General features: G+C 39.6%; 1 protein-coding gene across 2 annotated transcripts; it reads right to left on the reverse strand.

The window, feature by feature from the left end:
• Positions 1-147: 147 nt before the first annotated feature.
• On the reverse strand, positions 148-14,466 carry LOC111835805 (guanylate-binding protein 1-like). Of its 2 annotated transcripts, none has more exons than XM_023796479.2 (17): positions 14,256-14,466; positions 13,940-14,140; positions 11,378-11,502; positions 10,974-11,086; positions 10,308-10,480; positions 9,950-10,168; positions 9,525-9,739; positions 9,020-9,215; positions 8,797-8,924; positions 7,891-8,000; positions 6,952-7,145; positions 3,706-3,948; positions 2,907-3,187; positions 2,457-2,576; positions 2,048-2,150; positions 1,390-1,583; positions 148-1,239 (listed from the first exon to the last, which is right to left on the reverse strand). In XM_023796479.2, exons 2-17 carry the CDS (start codon positions 14,115-14,117, stop codon positions 1,105-1,107), a joined length of 2,727 nt encoding a protein of 908 aa, XP_023652247.2. In that variant the 5' UTR covers positions 14,118-14,140; positions 14,256-14,466; the 3' UTR covers positions 148-1,104. The 2 variants fall into 2 exon arrangements, with proteins under 2 accessions (XP_023652247.2, XP_023652246.2); XM_023796478.2 differs by having other exon boundaries at positions 2,457-2,660.
• Positions 14,467-22,449: the final 7,983 nt, after the last annotated feature.

A 22,449-nucleotide genomic window follows, 5' to 3' on the forward strand; every position in this document is an offset into this window, starting at 1 on the left:
TTATGTTCACATTAATTTGTTCAAATGTGTGTTCACTTGTTTTATTACTGCAGTGCTTATTACAGACTGCACATGTGCAGTGGGGCCATGGTTAGTCAGTGGAGAATTCATATGGCAATTGCAGTAAGTGAGCTACAGTAAAGAAAGTTATTTTAAAAACAGTTTGTTTATTGAGTCAACAAATAACTGTGCATTTTAACCTTGATACTAGGGGTGGGCAACCCTGATCCTGGAGTGCTGGTACCAGCAGGTTTTCCATCCTACCTGGTTCTGAGGAACCACATCTGATCTCAGGCAGATAGCAACTCATCAGGTAGGACAGAAAACATGCTGGATACCGGCACTGCAGGATCAGGGCTGCCTACCTCTGCTTTATACCACAAATACATATTTGCATACCAGTTATGTCAATCCATATATGTATATTGATATATGTTTAAGAACACAAACAAATTTTCAATATTCAATATTATGATCAAATGGGTGGTTTGATGGCAGAATATGCAGTTTTTACTTCACATATCTTTCATCTTCTCCCATATATTGGAGCTCAGCATGCAAATGCAAATTCAGAGGTCAGTTCCACTCTTTATCTTTCATCAGGTTCTGTCTATCTGCAAATACCAAGTCATGAGATGCCGGTAATCCTCCACTGGGCTTCCCATTTGGCATCTTCTGTTTTAAATCAGAAATCTATGTGCTTCACTGTACAGTACATCCTGGTTTAACCAGTGGCCACCATGCAGCCCATCTCATTAAACAAACGGTTATAATACCAGCATGTCCCCCAATATAGCTGTGCATGACTGTAAATTAAAGCTGACAGTCTGCATTTCAAGCACATATTCATTGTTTCATTTCAAATTCAGAGACAAAATAATAATAAAAAAAAATTCACTGCCCACATACTTACATAATATAATGAATTACAGGTATTACACTATGCTGATATACTTCCACTGAAACTGAAAGTTTAAGGTTCAGTGAAGATGGAAATTCTATTCTATTCCATTCCATTCTTTTCTATTCTATTCTAGCCTGTTTACATTGAAAGCTTCATACCTTGACCTTTTATTTCATTTATTTATTTCATACAAGCTTTCATTAGGAGATAGTACACCCCCCCCCGCCTCTGCTTCTGTTTTGCGCTTGGCTCATCTCACGTCGCAGCTGGTCAATCTCTCCCTGCATTTGTCTCGCATTTGCGTCAAAGCCCTGCTGCAGCATGGCATTCTGCTCCTGAAATGCAACAAAGGGGTGACATGGTTGGTCATGGTCTAACATTAAAGATCAACAACATAAATGCAACCTTTCTTCAGTGGTCTCACATCCTGAGTATTTCTTAATGGGGTAATAGGATACAAAATCAGAATTATAACTGGAAGGTACCCTCAGCTTTTGCTGAAGAACTCGCTCATGTTCAGACTGCATATCTTTGCGTTCCCTCTCAATTTTTTCCATCAGCTGCCTCTTATTTTCTTCTTGTGCTCTCTTCATATCCTCAATTCTCCTCTCCATAGCCACCTTCTCTACTTCTGCAGCCTTTGCGTTCACCTCCTGCATCTTAGCATAGGCTTGTTGCTCTAGAATGGAGAACGATTGTCATGGCACCGCAGTCTACTTTTACATGCACCTACAGATGCTTTAAGAATTATTCAGCATCATTCAGTTTCCATATTGAAAGTTAGAATTAATCATTATTTCTTAGAACAGTTCATATAGCCCATGCTTCCTCTGAATAGCTAAATTATTAAAATATATCACATATACATTTCATACCATGTCTATCATATGGTGTACTCTGCATTAAATAATAAACAGAACATAAATACTACACTTGAAGTACATCAAAATACATCAACAGTCAGTATCCTGAATGAAGTAAATGATAGCATATCAGACTGTAACAGACTGGGCGTTAATCCTTTTATATACTCTCTATGTGTTATGACAGCCGGCAAACAAAATTTACTATAAATTATCACCAACTTCACAGCCCACATATAATATTATGGTAACATCCAGAGCTGTTTGATGCCTCTCTCACCTTCAATACGCTTTTGCTGTTCAGAGAGACTTCTGTCTGCCGCCAGTATCACTTTGCCCAGTTTATTTTTTTTAGCCAGGTATTCTTCCAAAGCCTGTTCTGCCTGAAAAACTAACCTTGTTATGGACTGATGATGTTCACACAGGATCTACTTGCACAAGTGAAGCTTAATCATAAAAAATGTGCATTTTAACATTCTAGTGGGTCACATATATTAATAATTCAACCCTTGTAAAACCTTAACAAAAATTTATATTTTTATAAATATCTTTATAGTAACGCTTACCTTACCCCTAATCCTAATATCAGTATAAATTCCAACTATAATGAAAATGCTTTCCAGTAAACAAGTGACATAATACACATTTTTGTCCCAAAAACAGGTGGTGTGATAGGAGGATTATTGCACCTTGATGCCTCTGCCTTTTGTATCTCTGTACTGGACAATTAAAACTTCTAGGTCTTGCTGGAAGTCTTGATAACCGCCTGGTGTCATGTAATCATTATCTGGCTTCAAAGTGTCCTCCAGCTGCATGAGCAGAGCAGTACAGTAATTCAGGGAGAGCTCCTCGTTCTCCTGACACTTCTTATCATACTCATTTCTTACAAGATCCTGTTGACACAAGAAACAAAAATCCACAAAAAGAACTTTTCATAGTTTCAAGTATTCAAAGCCACATACAGAAAACCTTTTGATATTCACATGTTTGGAGGCTCAGTAAAGTGTTTCTAATAGTTTATAATGGTAATAAGAACAATAAAAAATAAATTCAATGCTTCCATTCCTTAAACATCAGCTTTATTTATCCTAGGCTTAAGTGAAACAAGTGAATGAAGTATATTCAAGGTGCCTACAAACCATGAGCTGTGTTTGGAACCGCCGATCATCATCTTTGAATGAGCGATCAAGGAAGAGCTGTAGCGCCTCCTTCAGGCAGATTTCATGGACATTCGAAAGCTCCTCCTGTGTCTCAGTGTGTAACACTGTCCACTCGCTCAGCAGCTGCTTGTAGAGGCTGTGGGCCTCCTCTACTGCTTTTGAGTTTTCTGTCTGAGCTAGAGCTACCACTGCATTCTCTAGACAAGGAACCTTCCCACTTTTAATGGTATCCACATACATCATCACCAGCTTAGCCAGCACTGAGACACACCGCACCATGAAAAGGAGAGAACCAAAAGAGATTACATTTTGTGAGAGGCGTAAAACAGGCCACTTATCCTGGGCAGGGTTGCGTGTAGTGGTGTAACAGACTGTAGTTCATACATGATCCATACAGTTACATTTTACATTAACTGCACTTTCATAATGTTTCTATAATGCATTCGCAGAACATTCAGTTGACCTTTCATAATGCATTCATAGAATATTCATAAGCAGCATGCAAGTATGGTTATACAATTATAATGCTTCTTATTATAATGTTTGTTACTGATGTATAATAAGGTTAAGGTATGTTAGGATGTTAAGGTATATTTACATGCTGCTTATGAATGTTCTAGTGACCTGGAACCTATCCCAGGCAGGACGCTAGACCATCACAGAGCACATACACACACATGCACATGAACAATTATACACTAACTGAACTACACACATCAGTTAGCCTAACTTTGCATAAATAATTCAACAGTTATTTTTGTGAGCACTTTGAACTTACATCTCCCAGTGACTTTAATTCCTCCTTTGATGGTTTTCACCTGGGAATTTCCAAGAACATAACTGCAGAACTCTGTAGCTTGCTTAACAAACTTTTCTTCCAGGTCAGAATCACTCAGCTGATCAATAATCTTCAGCTTGTCCCTGTGGACAGGCGTATCAAAGACGAAGCACTTTCGACGGGGAAAGTACTTCCGAATACATTCTCGTGCACTGTTGCTGGTGGCAACATTTTTATTGTGGCCTTGATAGGAAAAAATAAATGAGAAACTTATATTTGGCATGATCAAAATGTGTTTTACGAACCGAAGGTATACAAAAGAAACTTAGATTTGGGTTTTTTCTTCCACCCGTTACTACTCATTCCCCAGTATAATACAACCCATTGAGGGGCACATTTACCAAAAGCTCCCTTTAGCAACTTAGATAGCAGAAACCTTCAGTTACATGGTTCAAAATATGTAAGCCGCTAACGAAATGAGCAACTATGCTTTTGGGAAACATTGTGTGGCCCTGCTTTTATTTTTTAAATTTTGTGCCACAACTTCACATTTTCCAATTTTGAACGAAGCGAGAACATAAGAACATAAGAACTATACAAACGAGAGGAGGCCATTCGGCCCATCGAGCTTGCTTGGGGAGAACTTAACTAATAGCTTAGAGTTGTTAAAATCTTATCTAGCTCTGATTTAAAGGAACCCAAGGATTCAGCTTGCACTACGTTATCACGAAGACTATTCCATGACTACACGCTGTTTAAAGAAGTGCTTCCTTCCCCCGCTATTCTCCCGCTAATTTCCACCTATGGCCACGAGTTCTTGTATTTGAACTAATGCTGAAGTAACTATTCGGTTGAACAGCATCCAAACCTGTTACAATCTTATAGACCTGTATCATGTCCCCCCTCAGTCTCCTTTGCCTGAGGCTGAACAGATTTAGCTCAACTAACCTTTCCTCGTATGACATTCCTCTAAGACCAGGAATCATTCTTGTGGCCCTACGCTGCACCTTTTCTAAGGCTGCAATGTCCTTTTTAAGATATGGTAACCAAACCTGCACACAATATTCTAGGTGAGGTCTCACCAAGGAATTGTATAATCTTAGCATTACCTCCCTTGACTTAACTCCACACACCTGGAGATATACCCCAACATCCTATTGGCCTTTTTTATTGCTTCCCCGCACTGGCGAGAATGAGACATGGAAGCATCAACATACACACCAAGGTCTTTCTCATAATCAGCTACCTTTATTTCAGTAGGTCCCATAAAATACCTGTACTTTATATTTCTGCTCCCTACATGGAGTACCTTACATTTGTCTATGTTAAATTTCATCTGCCAGGTGTCAGCCCAGTCACTAATTAAATTAAGATCCCACTGTAGCTGCTGAGCCGCTAGTTCAGTATCTGCTACACCACCCACCTTGGTGTCATCCGCAAATTTCACCAGTTTACTGTATATATTGGTGTCTATATCATTTATGTAAATTAGGAACAATAGTGGTCCTAAAATTGAACCCTGCGGTACCCCACTATGAACGCAGGCCTACTGTGACATTGAGCCTCTTATAACTACTCGCTGCTTCCTATCCGTTAACCAGTTATCAATCCAGGTCGCGACAGTTCCTAAAATACCTGTCGCTTTGAGTTTAAGTGAGAGCCTCTTGTGGGGGACAACATCAAAAGCCTTTCGGAAATCTAAGTAGATGACATCATAGGCCTTCTTATCATCAACTTCCTGAGTAGCTTCCTCAAAAAACTCCAACAGATTTGTTAAACAGGGTCTACCTCTCCTAAATCCATGCTGGCTATCCCTCAAAATGTTATTTGAGTCCAGGTAATCTACCATTTTCTCTTTGATTATAGCCTCCATAACTTTACCAGTTATACAAGTTAGACTGATTGGCCTATAGTTTGACAAATTACTTCTATCCCCTTTTTTGAAAATGGGCGTTATGTTGGCATGCTTCCAATCAGAAGGTACCACACCTTCAGATAAGGATATAAGTTGCATGATTTATGTGAATTATACAAGTGTTTTTAGTGAAAAATTTAATATTATACGTAAAATAATTTTCAGTAAATACAATGCATACTATTTTAAGACATGTATTTTGAGAAACATAAATTAAAAAGACTGCTTTGTAGTTTTCCAAAAAAATTCTCATAACGAACAGTTTGCATATGTTTATAAAGACACATTTTTACAGTAGCAATCAAAATTAGAAGACAAGTGACATTTCTAATTTACAAAGTCACTGCTTACCCCAATTTGCAGTCATCCATGAATTGAAAAGATGTATTTTTATCGTATTTCCTCAGTGAAAACTCTCTCACATGACAAAATAAATGGTTGCAGCTACACAATCAGTGTAAACAAAACCCAGACATGTGCTCTTGTTTGTAGGAGTTTTCTTGACTCAGTAACACATGCAACCGTATTGTTATATGAATAGTACTATTTGCAAACGGGTGTGCGTTCAGGACAGCTTCGTGACTCAGACACTCAAGTGACTTGTTCTTTTCATTCTCCTTACAAAGCTCTAAAAATATATTTAGTTTCTTCCTATATATATATTTGAAAAGGAGACCATTCAAGGTTTTTGGGAGTTTTAATGTTTCTATGACAAAAACTCAGAGTTTTAGGCGGTTTGGCAAGATATGTTTGATCCCGCAGGGGGATCGCCAACTCCAGAGGGTTAAGTTTACAGTAAGTAACGCTTTTTAGATACACCCGTAAAACGGAGTGATAGATCTGATGCAAAATGTCTGAGTGCAGTTATACTCTGATAAAAGTGCTCAGAGAAGACCTCTTGTCCAATCAGATTTCTTGGTCGGAACTAATAGTTGTATAATGACAATTAAACATTGATACCTATAAATAGAGACTCCACGCAAAAAAAAAGTTTGTTGCTAGACTATTTCACTGCATATCTGTGGTTTTGATTTTAGCTGAGATCTCAATTGCTAAGATTATAAAGAAATGATTTTTAAATTTGCTAAACCTGAAAAGCAGAAGAAAAGCTTCTGCAAAAGGTTTTTATCATCATTAATACTGTATCGGAGATTGTGATATTCATATTGTGATATTTACTTCTTGTGTCTAACCTTCAAGTCCAAAACATTCTTAATAAGAATATTATCTAAAACTGAGTAACAATTAAAAAAAAAAAAAAATCATTGCTCCGTTCATTTGTACTATAGACTTCATGGAGTAAACAGTGAATGGCAGTGTTATGCATTTACCCGGCTTCAGCTTCAGGGAGTTCTCCAAATATTCATCAGCTGTTATGGGTTTCCCATTAGCCTCAAGCTCCAGGGTAAAATCTCTTACTGCCCAGATAAAGGAGGGGAAGAAGCGGACATACTCAGCAGAAGCATCGGCTTCATCCTCATTGTTGGACTTTACCTTGATGTGTTTTGTCAGCTCAGTCACATATCTGTTAGATGCTGCAGTTAAGGAAGAAAATCTAGAAAATCTATTTTCAGTGGTGAGAAATGGCAAGGTCAACACTTTGAGAGGAGAAACCTGATTTACGTAACAATTGTAGTTGAGCAAGAAAATGACAAAGAAAGCAGAAGCATCAAACTACAGAATGATACTCTTGTAATTGAGTAACAAAGTCAGTATAGTGAAACTCCAAGTAAGTGAACATCAGAAGACCAAATTATCCACTGCCCATGTCCACTTTGTACCTTGACGTGAAAATGGGACACCATTGACCATAAAACTATTTTCATAAGGATATTTTTTTAGCACTTATAGAACCTTTATATCTTTAATAAAGCAACAGTTATGTAATTGACAGTGAGTAAAAAAAGATTCATTATGGTTAATCTATCCACCAACCCACTATCTACCAGCCCTTCAGTGTTTTTGAAGATAGTAGTGAATGGATGTTGTATAACCAACAGATGGCAGCCAAGTCCTGATCAAAACACTAACTTTAGAGTCGTTTGTGTATTTCTGACCAGGACAGTTAAAACAAATTCTCTGCTTTAGACTGTGGATTTGTTTTTTGTCATTATGATTATTTATTTCTCATTTAGTCAGTGGGAAAAATACTTCTAGGGCATACCAGAATCTGAAACAGCAGCTTCTATATTAGACATCGTAATTACTTTTCAGCTTTGCATGCAATATTCCTAGAATAGAAACTGGAAATGTTCAGGTTGGTAGGATACTGTAGATTCATCACAGCAACATTGTTGATGGTACCAATGCTGTTGTAGATCAAAGTACTGCTTAGTAACACAGCCAGGGAAAAAATCCAGTGGTCATTCTTCTCGTCCCCCTATTACAATAAAGAGAATCCTTTTTAAACCTTAGCTCGAGCAATTGTCAAATGTTGGGTGATGGGCATTTGCAGATTTTGCAAGTAATACTTTTGCATCAATAATATCAATCCATCCAATTAATTATTTTCCTTTATAATGGTGATAAACACATCAACTGTATTTACATAAATACATACCCGTATTTAATTTAAGTTAATTTATGTGAAATTCTTTCTTATCACTAATTATGACACAATAAAAGTATAACAAAATTCTCTTGAAAATCAAACAATAAATGCAAATATTGTCACAGATAAATATGAGGACACGATAACTTATTTTTCTGAGTAACGAGCCTAAGGGACTTTAATAAAACAAATCTCCATAAATGCGGGTATTAAGCTTGCTGTAGTGACATGCTCTCAAGGCAAACCTCGAGCCTATGTGAGGACCCACATACTATGAACAATTTAGAGGCACCAAATTTGGGGAGAAAACCAGAGTAACTGCAGGAGAACCACAGAAACAAGGGAAAAACATGCAAAGTGGTGGCAAGAGAGCAGAGTTCTAACCACTGTGTCCTCCTAGGAGTTTGAAATGATCATTTTAATTATTAATTAGTGTCTGCATGGGCAAGGTATACATTTCATTAATTTTGTAGCATGTGTAGATTTTGAAGATAGATAAAATCCTTCAATTTGCTTATTAACTGAAGATTGCAAATTAACTGTAGATTAACTTTAGATTGTGTATTTTATATATCAATTGTTAAATGATTCCTTTGCAATTCCTTAAAGCATTACTGTACAGTACCTTCTCCACATCCCCCAGTCCTTCACTGTCCAGCAAGACCAGTGTTTGTTCTTCTCTACCAGGAACGGAAACACACCACATCCAGATACCCTTTGTCTTAGACTGGATAGTGGAGCCCAGAGCAAATCCTGAAATATCAGGAATAGAGAAGTGTGTCCTAAGCAGGGAGATCCAAATGTATCAGAAAAAACTGTTAAAAATTACAGGGAGATGCAGCATATACCTTTATGCTTCCCAGCCAATCGATTCATCAGGTAGGACTTGCCAGTGCGGTACATGCCCACAATAGACACCACAACTACAGGCTGATGGAAGGAGCTTAAAATGGCTACTGCTTCCTGATTGACTTTGAGCTCATTATTTGTCGTGTTCTCAATTAGACAAATAGGTTCCAACATTTTCCCTGTGCCAGAGAAGACCTAGATAGCCACAGTGAGGTTAGATCAAGTTATTAAAATAACTGCTTCTTTAAGTAAGCATTACAGGCTGGATGTGTGTTTAAATAAGTCTATGAATACATTTCAATTGTCAAATGTTTGGTGATGGGCAAATTATTGCCAATTATTGCCAATAAAACTTTTGTGTCAGTATTAATACCGATCCATCCAAATAACTCAAAAGATATTTTCTTTTATAATACCGTAAAACATACATGAACAAGCATACAAGTGGTATTTTAGTAAAACAAGAAAAGTAATTATATGAAAACATCAGTTTGTTAAGCTTACAGATGCCTTTTCTTCTCTTCCAGACGCCGGGAGCCCCACACCTGACGGCAAGCTTCCTGAGGGATTGCTCCAGACCACGGGGGTGTTTCGTGGCAAGTCCCCTGAAAAGTCTTTGCCTGAAACCTCCAAAACTGAGAAGCCAGTCACTTGATTCAAATCCATAATGGATCCCGTGGATACATTCTCCACAAACGTTTCAAGTAGAATTACAAGTTCTAGGGAAAGACAAAAAGAAATTTGCAAACCTCAGATCAAAAGCCACAATCTATTCAGGTTTATGACTAAAATCTAAAGAGGCCAGTTGCATATTCACAATGCTATACATTAATTCAGACAATTCTGTTGACGTAAAATGTACAGCTAACATTCCTAACATTCATTCATCCATTAAGGAGATTACAATGCCTAGCAAGCACTTCACTGACCTCTCCCACTTGCATAGTGATCATCAGCCAGAGCCTTTGGTTTGCTTCTGTATAGAAATTTCCTCAAAGCATCTATCTGCATTGTGAAATTAGGGCTGAGCTCACTAAGTGACAGGCTCTCATAATCTTTATTATATGCATGAGGTGTGCAGAAATCAAGGAGTTTCATTTTGGGTCTTGTGAATATTTCCAGAAGGTGTCCAGCTGGGGAATTGCCATCTGAAAGATGGACCAGAAGGAATTAAGACTAAAAATGAACTCATAAGTGCATTAATTGTGACAGGAACAAATAGTGTTTCAATGACATCTTGCCATTTTCCACAGTAACCTCTTCTTTCTAAACATAATGTGTTATTACCTTTAATGTCATTTAAGACAGAATCTAAAAAGTCTTCAGGATCAAGTTCGATGCTGCCAAAATTCATAACTAGGCTCTCGTCTCGCACACACCACACAAATTCCGGAAGGAATCTCTCATTTGCATGGTCTTCAGAAGGCAAAATGACTAGATTTCTCAACATAGTTATGTGACTTAAGTATTAGTTTTAAGGAAAAGTGATTTACTGTTAAAACCAAGTGTATTAACAACAAATTAGTCCAAGCTATTTTTCTTTATAAGCTATTATACAATCCAATCTAATATTTATCATTTTAGAAAAAGGAAATACAAGAATAAAACTATGAAAAAAGTCCATATGTTACATGAGAATACTAGCAGTTAAAAGGAAATGAATCATAAAAATATCTTCCCACAACATTTTTGGATCCAAGGCAAAGATAGGTAGGTCACCTTTGCTTATTTACTGGGGTGTACTTCAAAATAGCATAGATTGTTATTATGAAACATTTTTTTTTCTTTATTAATTCACACTTTGCTGAAACAATTAAGCATCGTTTTAAAGGAAATTACTTAATAGTGAATATTAATCTCCAATTTTCCGGTTACAAATCTGTGATTATTCATTATTCCAGCTATCGCCTGCTTTTGTAAGTGCTGAAAAACTGGTTATTAGGAGAAGGATACAAAAGCTGGTCCAAGGTTTCCCGTTTCACAGGGCCCAGTGTGTTATAGAGGCAGACAGAGCTGAGCAGCACAGACAGGGTGAAGATGGGGCTGTAGGCTCGCTCCTCCAGCACCTGCCAGATGATGCAGAAACAATGCATGTGCATTCAGATTAATGTAATCATGCACTAGTCTGAGCAGCACACCTGAAGAAAAAATAAATAAATAAAGAGATGGCATATATAAATAATAATATAAATATTAGTAGTAATATAAATTACTACTAATTTTATACATAAAATTTGCTATCAGCTCAGAAAAAAAATTCAAATAGGCCATCCGTATTAACACTACAAAACAATTCACACCATGATTGAGAAAATAACTTGATATGTGATGGGTTTCACCAGGAGCCCTGCACTTACCAAGTCCTCTTCAAATCCCTCACAGTCCAACAGAACTAGGTTCTGCTTTGAGTCCAATGGGTCTGGCAGACTCCACATGTAAATACATGGAGTCGTTTTGCAGCTGTCACTGGACACAATAAATTCTTTAGGGAAAAGAACACAGGTAATGATTATTACGACTATAGGCAGGCAACAATTATAAAACATGCTTCACTGGTACCATGCATTTCACAAGAAATACCAACATGAAAGCAAGATTAAAGTTTTGCACATCATGATAAGTTTCCAAATAAATTGCTTTCTCAGCAATAATAACAACCCTATACAGTATGTGTGTGTGTGTGTGTGTGTGTATCCATCCATCATTCTCCTGCTGCTTATCTGAGGTCGGGTTGCGGGGGCAGAAGTCTATGCAGGGATGTCCAGACCTCCCTCTCACCAGCCACCTCCTCCAGCTCCTTCAGGGGAATACCAAGGCGTTCCCAGGCCAGCTGAGAGATATAATCTTTCCAGCATGTCTTGGGTCTGCCCTGGGGCCTCGTCCCAGTTGGACATGCCTGAAACACCTCCCCAGGGAACCGTCCAGGAGGCATCTTAGATAGATGCCTGAACCACCTCAACTGCCTCCTTGTGATGCAGAGGAGCAAAGATTCTACTTTAAACCCCTCCTGAATGTCTGAGCTCCTCACCCTCTCTCTAAGCCTCAGCCCAGCCACCCTGCGGAGGAAACTCATTTCTGCCGCTTGTATCCAGAATCTCATTTTTCCAGTCACTACCCAGAGCTCATGGCCATAGGTTACACCATAGGTTTCAGCTCAGCTCCTTCTTTACCACGACAGAATGGTACAGCATCCACAATATTGCTGATGCTGCACCGATCCATCTGTTGATCTCTCGCTCCCTAGATACCCCTAGTTACTTAAACTCCTCTACTTGAGGCAGTAACCTACCCCTCACCAGGAGAGGGCAAGTAACCTTTTTCCAGTCAAGAGCCACGGCCTCAGACTTGGAGGTGCTGATCCTTATCCCGACCGCCTCACACTCAGCTGCAGGTCACCAGCTGGCGACGTCAACAGGACAACGTCATCTGCAAAAAGCAAAGACTCGATCCTGAGGCCCCTGAACCAGACCCCATACGCCCCTTGGCTATGCCTAGAGATTCTGAACAGAATCAGTGAAAAAGGGCAGCTCTGGTGGTGTCCAGCACCCACCAGGAACGAGTCTGATTTACCAAGATTTAACGAGTCTGAGTCTGATCATATGCCTTTGCCAAGTCCACAAAACAAATGTAGACTGGTTGGGCAAACTTCCATGAACCCTCCAGTATCGTCATGAGGGTGTAGAACTGCTCAGTGTTCTATGACCGAAGGAAGGCGACCTTCTCCAATGTACTGGCACCGAACCCGGTGCCTCTCACTATGGGCAACTACAGAGTGGAATAGAGCCCAACCCCTCTCCAGGAGTCTGATTCCACAGCCCGAGCCTTGCATTGAGGTGAGTCTGACTATATCTAGTTGGTATTTCTCTACCTCCCACACCAGCTCAGACTCCTTTCCTACTAGAGAGGCTACGTTCTATGCGGCAAGCGCTAGTTTTGGTAGCTGACGATTGGTCCGTCGAAGCCCCTGCTTTCGACTGCCACCCGATCTACACTGCACCAGACCTCCATGGCTCCCCCTGCAGGTGGTGGGTCCACAGAATTGTGAACCCATGTTACCCCTTTGGCCTATGCCCGGCCGGGCCCCATAGGTGGTGGGTCCACAGAATTGTGAACCCATGTTACCCTTTTGGCCTATGCCCGGCCGGGCCCCATAGGAGGTGGGTCCACAGAATTGTGAACCCATGTTACCCCTTTGGCCTATGCCCGGCCGGGCCCCATAGGAGGTGGGTCCACAGAATTGTGAACCCATGTTACCCCTTTGGCCTATGCCCAGCTGGGCACCATAGGATGTGAGGCCCCAGTCTCCCTAATCCGGTTGGGGTAACATAATCTATACTGGTAATCATTTAATTATATTTCTCTTTTATTACTGTATTTGATGATTATAATAGGCTAACTGCTTATCCTGGTGAAGGTTGCGAGGGGGTTAGAGCCTATTTCAGGCACACAGGGTACTATACAGTCTCAAAATTTCCCACAGTATATGAGCATATGGCCCTTGATGGACTGGCATTGTTGATTTGTGTCTTGAATGGTTCCAGGCTAACACCACCATTTTGGATAAGCTGTATTTGTTAAGTTAATGTTTCTGTTTGAGTAACAAGAGGTATGTTTTGAAAGTGGTTCTATTGGAGGATAGGAAAAAAAGCATATGGTTACTGAAAAACATGTACACTCACAAGACAAGAATAAACTCTTGGTTCTATTATTCATTTAGTCATTTCATGTATACAAAGATACTGGCCATGAACATTCATTTCACCAATTAAATCTGAGGGTCATCATCTGATACCAATTTTTAAACAAGAGTTTATATTACGTCTTGGAACATTCCCTCATATGTACAGAAATACTGTAATACAGTTATATACATTTGTATTTAAATGTACAAGTGAATAAAGCTGGCAGTTCCCCCTTACCGTTGCTCCCTGCTATCAAGTTAAGAAGATAGGATTTTCCAGAATGGCGCGGTCCAAATATACTAACAACTTTCAGAGGCTGAGGAAGGCTAGCTAACACTTCAACAGCCTCGGCGTTCAGGCGGATTTCTCCATTAGACGACGAATCGGCAAGCAGCATACAGCCCTTCGATGCCATAGCAAACCAGTATCCGCGATCCTCTGCAAAACACCGTCGTTGTTCATTTAACTTTTAATTACTGAATGTATACATGCGATTTCACTGAAGCGTTTACGTAACCTTTTGATCTATAAATGTAATTTTACCAGTACCTACCTGTTTATTTCCTCTTTTTTCTAAAATTTGTTTATTCTGTTTAATGAAAACAGAATAATTGTTTAGTGTCTTCTCTTCGGAGTTTTCTTTTAAATGTACTGAAAGTAAAAGCAGTACATCGCGAAGCATAAAAATGTCACCTAAAAGCGTCTTCGCCGGAGATATTTCGCTTTCGGTTTCAGCGAAACAAAAACCAAGCTTGGAGGAAGTCCCCCAAGACGCCGCCCTTCATACGCCGTATGCTTTTCTATTTGCTGTTAAGATTATTATTATGCATCACTATGTAACGATCTTATCTGAAGTTAAAAATAACTCGTGTGCTATTTACCTCACTAGAATGTCGCTTTGTACAAAATCGTCTGCTAAATAAAATAAATGTAATTGTAAATAAACGCGAACAGGACGCTGTGGTGAAGAACAGTATAATAATTCTTTCATCGTGTCTTGGAATGGGACACGACGAAATTATTAATTGTTTGATATTGTTTAATTCTGTTTAATAACGTAATATTAGATTTATAATGCTTGTTTGCACCCTGAAGAGAAGTCAGGTAGTGTACCTCAGGCCTGTGTGTATGAAGTGTGTTAAATTAGTTTTGTGTCATTTGTTTTGTGAGATCGTGTTTGGTCTAATTACTGTTTAAATACACTTAGACGTAATTGCCCCCTTTGGGGAAATCCTTTTCCACATCACTTTATATGCCAAATAAATGAACATTGCATTTTACACCTGTCATTATGCAAGAGAGACAATAGCACAAATACCATTATCACACAGGAAAAACAGAATATGCCATACAGGCCGCATTTGACGGTAGGTAAGTGAAAACCTTGATAAAGAAACAGGACTCCTAGTAGCTTTAGCTAGTTCCTTCGGGCGACTCCTCCTGTGTAGGGCTGCTATGGCTGCAGGTACTGTACCAGGCCTTTGCCAATGTGAGCCCTTCTGCACCTCATGGTCCTGTATTGTGAAGTGGCAGTTCAGTGGGTGTATATTGTCCTTGCTACTGTGATTACTGTGTTTGATGGCCCTACAGTTCAGCTCTGAGATTATGCGTGTGAGAAGACCTATTATCTTGGTAGCAGTGTTGGTAATGCGTGTAAGTTTGGTACGGTTTGTGACAGAGTATGTTAAAGAAACAAGTGGAACAGTAAAACAAGAATAGGTTGGATAATACTCTGGATAATACTAATACTATATTTGGAAAATACTCTGGTACAACAGTAGGATAAGATGCCGGTCAACATGGGGTCCTTTAAGTTTCCGAACAACTGATAGCATCTGATGGTTCCTTTTTTGAATGTCCTTACAATACTTGCCGAAGCTGAGATTATTTAATTATTTTTATCTAAATTATGCTGAACTAACAAATAAATGTAACACATTGTGCATCCTGTATTTACCAGCTAAGGAATGCACCTACAGCAGACATGCCCATACGGGCCCATCGTGGGAAGGTGTGAGTTTACTGTGGGCCAGTGTGGGCAGGTGATCACATGCACAATATTACACACAGAACATAAAAACATAAGAAATTTACAAATAAGAGGAGGCCATTCGGCCCATAAAGCTCGTTTGGGGAGAAATTAACTAATAGCTCAGAGTTGTTAAAATCTTATCTAGCTCTTATTTAAAGGAACCCAGGGTTTTAGCTTCCGCTACACTAGCAGGAAGACTATTCCATACTCTAACTACTCGCTGTGTAAAGAAGTGCTTCCTCAAATCCAGTATAAAATGTTCTCCCACTAATTTTCACCTATGGCCATGAGTTCCAGTTTTTTAACTAATATTAAAGTAGCCATTTGGCTGAACAGCATCCAGACCCGTTAGAATCTCATAGACCTGGATCATGTCCCCCCTTAGTCTCCTTTACTCAAGGCTAAACAGATTCAGCTCAGCTAACCTCTCCTCATAAGACATTCGTCTAAGACCAGGAACACAGAGTAACACAGAGTGATGCCACCACTGGGCCCTTCAGCAAGGCTCTTACTCCCAGTTTCTCCAAGGAAAGGCTGACCCTACTGTCTCCTCTGCACCACTTTCATGAGGTGGCCTCCTGAGATGCTTTCCAGCTGTCCTGAAGGAGGTCCCACATATGCTGAGCACTCATTGGCTGCTTTTCCTTCACACTCTGCTTAAATTCCTCTAAAATAATTTCCACGAGATTTACAGTAAGTGGCCAGGTCATGTGACGCGACACTTTCACTCTCCTTTGTAGGTGGCTTGGTGTGTCTAAATTTTTGACTGGTATTCGTATACTAGAGGCTGGGATTGGGGAAGGAACAGAAGGATCATACTATAAATGACAGGGATCCACTGGTGCCCTTGAGGGGATTTTGATTTATTATGTATTAATTATCTTATAATGTGGTTGTGTGTGTTTATTGTTGTGTTTAATAAACAGTTCAGTATTCAGTATTTATTCCACATGGTCAGTTTTGTATAAAATTTTCGATATGTTTTCTTAGTTTTTTTTCTTTTAACCTGGCTGTGAACAAAAGTATTTCTAAACATATGGCTCTTAATTTATTACTGCTACTTTCAGCAAGTGCAATTATTCTGCGTATGCATCAGTAGTAATGTTGTGGTATACTGCAGGTATATGATTTTGCTATTTGTTAAAGACCCACAGAGCACACCCATGGGGACACTGGAGCACTGTGTCCTCATAGTTTTCCCCCAGCATGCCTTATCTGTGCCCACAGTATGCCCAGTCTGCCCACAGAGTGACCATGGCCTGCTCTGGAGCTCTGTAGGGTGTTACACGCCACTGCAAGCTCAGCTCCGCCCACAGGCCTTGATTCATCGCTTTGCCCCTGCCCGTACCTTTGGCTTGGTTTATTTGCTTTCTGGTTTCGATCTCTCGCCTGGTTCTTGGTTTACGTCTTCATGCGCCTGTCAGGCTTTGACGTTTTGCAGCGTGTACGTTCTGTGTGTATGTTAGGTGCGTAGGGAGTGGTTGGCAATTTTATTTGCAAGTTTTGTTGTTGTTTGGTTAGGAAGTAAGGCGTAGTATTTGTCGTTTTGCTCTTTGATTTCTTTGCACTTAGATAAGTTAGATTTGGGTTGCGTTCGGTAGCTGGGTTTTGTTTATTGTGTTGGCTGTAATCACTCGTGAGTCCTTCAGCGCTGGGTTTATTTGTTCTGTGTCTGTGGCGTGTAAATAAAAACAGAAAAATATATTTTAAAAAATACCCTTTTGTCCACGTGTGTTCCCTTGTCCATCGCACCCTGTCCTTCCCTTACTCCATGTTCCCTTTCACTCTGTTAAGGCCCCAACCCTGGACTGGGGCTCATAACAAGGGTCACTGTGGGAAGCCCACTTTGGGCATCGAGCAGGCCTGAAATGTGGAGAGCATGTGGGCCCCACAGATATGGCCCTAGTGGGACAGCCCACATACACCCCAAAGTGTGGACATGCTGCAGGACCACTCTACTTAGTGTGGGCAGCCCACTGGGCCCTGCAGTGTGGGGCTGGCATGTGCCCTGCATTTGGCCCCAGTAATGGGGCCCACAGTGGGCTGCCAGTAGTGGTCCCTCACGGGCCCCATAACACCACAACATGTCCTTACAGTGTATTGCCATCTGGTTGTGCTGGCTCCAGAGTATTTGTTTAACAAGTTGAGAAATCTACCAACTGGGCAATCACAACAGTGTAGCTGATCCTATACATATTTGCACCAGTGAACAAAGATCAAGGAGCAATGCTGCTTTCTAGATAAGGGCTGAGCAAGGAAACACTAAGCCATCCTACAAGAATCGTCTTTCAGCACAACACATACATCCAGTATGTTAATAATTGATTGTTTTTCAAAAATAGAACACTGACCTGCCAGGGTTTCTGTAGTTTTCATCAAGTTAAATTGAAGAATTTTTAAGACCATTGTGAATGCAGTTTAAGACCTGTTTCATGTCCATACTGGCAAAAGAGTACAAAGGACACATAATTTCTGTGTACATACATATGGTCATTTGGTAAATTAGGCACAATAAGACATTACCAACACTATATGCATTAATAATAAAGTACATTGACGATGCTATTTTTTCTTTTTTTTATCAGACATCTAATTTTTTTAGGTTTTATTCACCTGACATGTTTCGACGTTCGCTGTCGTCTTCCTCAGTGTTACCGGATGTTATCGGTAGGTCATACTGTAGGTTATCAGCTGATGTTCACCAAACATGTCAGGTGAATAAAACCTAAAAAAATTAGATGTCTGATAAAAAAAAGAAAAAATAGCATCGTCATAATTACTTTAAGACATAATGAATATAATTGAAAGAAAAAAAAAGAAAAATAAAGTACATTGTACATTATAATACAGTACTTTACTTCACTCAATTAGATGAAAGGAAGTCTGACATTTCTGACTAATTCTCAAAAGATATGGCAATGAAAAAATAGCTGTCAATGGATTATGAATGAAAATCATACTTTTCATACCTATCAAATGATGAAGGAACAATGAAAAAACATTCCTACTACTATTTCACATTTTTAAATGAAAAATGTTTGTGTTATGTACTGTTTCGGTATACAGTATAACCTGTAATGAGAAAACCAACAACAACTGAAACCACAATTACCAAATCTGCGAATCCATCAAATTGAAATAAACATCAAACAAATTTCATATTAAGGTTTGTACAATTAAAATTCTTCAAGAACTACAGTTAATTCACATAAATCTTAATGATTTAAAAATGACTCTTTTAAATGTATTTGATCTGTCCTCATACACCTAAAATTAAAACATATACCATTTAATATCGTACATATGTCATGTGTTTTTAATACATTTATTTTTTTAAACTATGCAATTAATACAAATACTCCTTAATACTGCTTATAATGTACATTTACACATTGCATTTAATTATATTGCAAGAAATTAATTTTCCATTTGATTTAGCACGTTTAACTCAAGTACTGTACACTACAGCAGTTAATAAAAATTCAGAGTTAATACAAAGGTATTAAACATACACTATATTTTTTTTTCCAAAAATACCAACTTAAACATATAAACGGTTGTTGATAGCAAACAGAATTTGTTTCTAGAGACACTCAAGGGATTACAATGCAACATAATGCCATGTTTTAACCTAAATTAATATTTCGGGTATTTTGTGTGTTTGTGCGTATGTGTGAAAACTATTGGAAAAACACAAACTGGAACATCTAAAATATTTTTTCGCTTCAACACAAAATACTTTAACAGCAGTTAACAACAAACATTTTTTATTTCCTATCTAAAGCTCCTAATGAATGTGCATGTGAGCATTTCTCTGTGTCAGGGTGTGCATGTGAGCATTTCTCTGTGTCAGGGTGTGCATGCCAGAATGTTTTTGTGAGTCTCAGCCTCTGTGTGTGTGTGTGTGGATTACATTACATTGTGGGAACCAAATGCCCTCCACAATATGATAAAAATCAGTTATTTTGACAATGTGGGGAGTCTTCAGGTCCATTTGTTCCTCTTCAATATATGCAAACTACTTTAACAATAGAGGATCAGAGGGTGAGAGGAACAAATGTCAAAGTCATCATTGTCAATAGGATAATACACATTTTACTGTGATTATGTCACTAATCCTGGCAAAGTTACCAGGGGAATCCAGGAGGAGGAAGAGGTGCAGCAGGCAGACCTATGACTTACGTGTCAGTAATATTCAAGGCTTTTTTTTACCACATATACCCCATGGCTGTCTGGGAGATTTATTTCAAAGATAACAGATGAGGAACTGGATCGATAAGTAACATTTATAAGATAGTACTCAGCAAAATGGAAAATAATTTATAGTGTCCAAATATAACACTTCACCTGCTTAAAAAGTGCTGGCTATCTATTCTGGAATTCTTCAAACACTGTCATGTCTTTCACTATCTCTTGGCGTCTGTTTTACAAGGTGCATCCAGTATCTGATGGCAGCTGCCTTTGCCCTTTTCTCCACTTCTGTCGGAAATGCAATCCACTGTGGTTCTGAGCTTTGCACAGTGTCTCTGCTGGGAAAGCAAGGAAGAAAATTAACGTCTGGTTTATGGGGCTTTTTCATATTAGCAGTGTCTTTTTCTTGACCTGCACGTTTCTGTTTCATTGTGGGTGTTTCATAACCTCTGGGTGTCCTAAATTGTGGATTCTGGTATGGAAGTTGAGTATGTTCACCATAAGGTAGTGCTTCCATCTCTCATGTCCAGTTCAGCTTCCCACCTCACTCAAACCAGAATGGGCTTTTATAATTGCTTCAGCTTAACTTGTCAAGTTGTTCATTACTGGAATATGCAGTGTACTTGATTAATTCTTCAGCCATGGCCTCGAAAATATCCGACCTAAGCTTTGGAGTTGGATTATGGAAGGTCCCACTGGCATTAAACTCTGCTTCTGCCCTCTCAAGCTGCAATTCTGCAGCATAAAAAAATGTGGCACCACAAGAATATTAGGCTACAAGGAGCATCTTGACTATGGGGATATGCACAATATAGCAGTATCACTGCCGTCGGTGGATTCATCAGCGTTTCTTGAGGTGCTTCAGAAGCTGCTGTCAGAGCTGGTACTAACTGAAAACACTAGTTTGTCATTGGAAGTAAGCTGAATAAGAGAAAAAGCACCTTGAGAGTACTTTTGTTTTCAATATCAGCAAAGGACAAAAGGTTCACAATTTCATTCCCAAAGTCAGAATCTTGGTACTGAAGGTATCATTCTTTATGTATATCAATACTGGTATGCAAGTCTGAAGAATAAGCTTTCTTGCATCATGTTCACTACCAACAAGAATCCTCAGGATAGATTAAGAAACCATGGTTAAAGTCACTCTGGTTATGGGGTAAGAAAAACAGAAATGTATCCTACACTATGTACCTTTTCAAAACAACCCTTCACCTTGACTCAGTCAGGTAGTTGCAAGGAATGATAAATGATATTTTCATCAACATGATATAAACATGCGCGTCAAACACATTTCAATGTGGTGAATGAGAAAAATCAATTTATTTACACATGTATTCAAACTCAGCATGCAGACATTTGAATTATCAGATGGAGCTGTCGTGAAATCTCCACCGTACAAATTCCTTCTTCCTGTGATGTTCAGCTTTTCTTCAACAAGACAGGGAAGCAAACATCAGAATAGCACACAGCAAATCAAAATAGCACACAGCAAATCAGAATAGCACACAGCAAGGAACATAGTCAACAAATCACTAGAGAATGAAGCAGGGCAGGCACTTAAATACACAGTGAACTGGGGAATACAAGGAACAGGTGTAAGACATAATCAATTTACCAGTCAACACAGGACGACGAGCAACAGACCGCTCTCTTGCTCCGGCTCTGTTGTCCCCTTGGCACCCTTCGGCCCTGTGGTCTGACTGAGGACCTTACATCATACGTTCCTGCCGTGCCCTGCCTCGCTGGTGATCAAGCCCAGGGCGGTCCATGTGCCATGTTCACCACCCAGCTCCCCAGGGTCTAGGAGACTCCCTGGACGTTCCCCACTCCCTCCGGTCACACCTTGGTCCCTGTCCCAAAACCCTGTCCTGTCTCTGTTTTGCTCAGGCCTGTGTCCCCCCCCCCCCCCTATGTTACTGTCCCTGTCTCCTTTGTCCTTCTACCTTTTCACCCTGTCCTGGAGGCTGTTTCGGTTTTGTGTTGGTTATTCCTTGCTGTTCCTTTGGTCCCTGGCTTTGCTTTTGTCTGTTCCATGCCCCTAGTCATGCCATGTGTCTTGTCCATGTCCTTGTTTGGTCTTGTGTGGTGTCTCCCATCCCCCAAGTGCATGCTTTGGAGGGGGGCTCTATCTTAACCTGTCCTGTCCATCCCTCCCAGTATGACCAGCAGGAGTTGCTGCTGGTCCCCCAGATCCTTCCTAGTTGTCCACAGTAGTGGCTTACTTGTTATGCCCAATCCTATTGTATAACCATTCACAACTGCATTGTGGCAGCCCCCTGTTGGTCATGCCTACCAGTCCTGTCTTCCCCAGTTTGGTCATTAACGTTAGTCCTCCTGTTGCCTGTGCCCTTCCTAGTACTAGTATTTGCATGTATTTGTATGATTTTTGTGGGGACAAAGAGCCCATTAGCTGAAGGATCCACTGTCAGATTGCAAGAAAGTCTGAATTCCATGCTGTTAGTATATTTTCTAAATTTCATTAGTTCAGTTAGATAAACAGGGGCCTCACCTTTTCGGGCCCTGA

This window comes from Paramormyrops kingsleyae, chromosome 25 (genome assembly GCF_048594095.1).
Source record: "Paramormyrops kingsleyae isolate MSU_618 chromosome 25, PKINGS_0.4, whole genome shotgun sequence".
In the NCBI taxonomy this organism is placed as follows: Eukaryota; Metazoa; Chordata; class Actinopteri; order Osteoglossiformes; family Mormyridae; genus Paramormyrops; species Paramormyrops kingsleyae.

What these genes read in the sequence shown, in the direction of transcription:
- LOC111835805 (XM_023796478.2), bottom strand. Translation starts at nt 14,117, where the DNA reads ATGGCATCGAAGGGCTGTATGCTGCTTGCCGATTCGTCGTCTAATGGA. An exon ending in ATTGGCTGGGAAGCATAAAG is followed by an intron (nt 8,925 to 9,019) that starts GTATATGCTGCA and finishes CTGATATTTCAG; the next exon opens with GATTTGCTCTGGGCTCCACT. An exon ending in GTTGCTGTGATGAATCTACA is followed by an intron (nt 7,146 to 7,890) that starts GTATCCTACCAA and finishes AGCATCTAACAG; the next exon opens with ATATGTGACTGAGCTGACAA.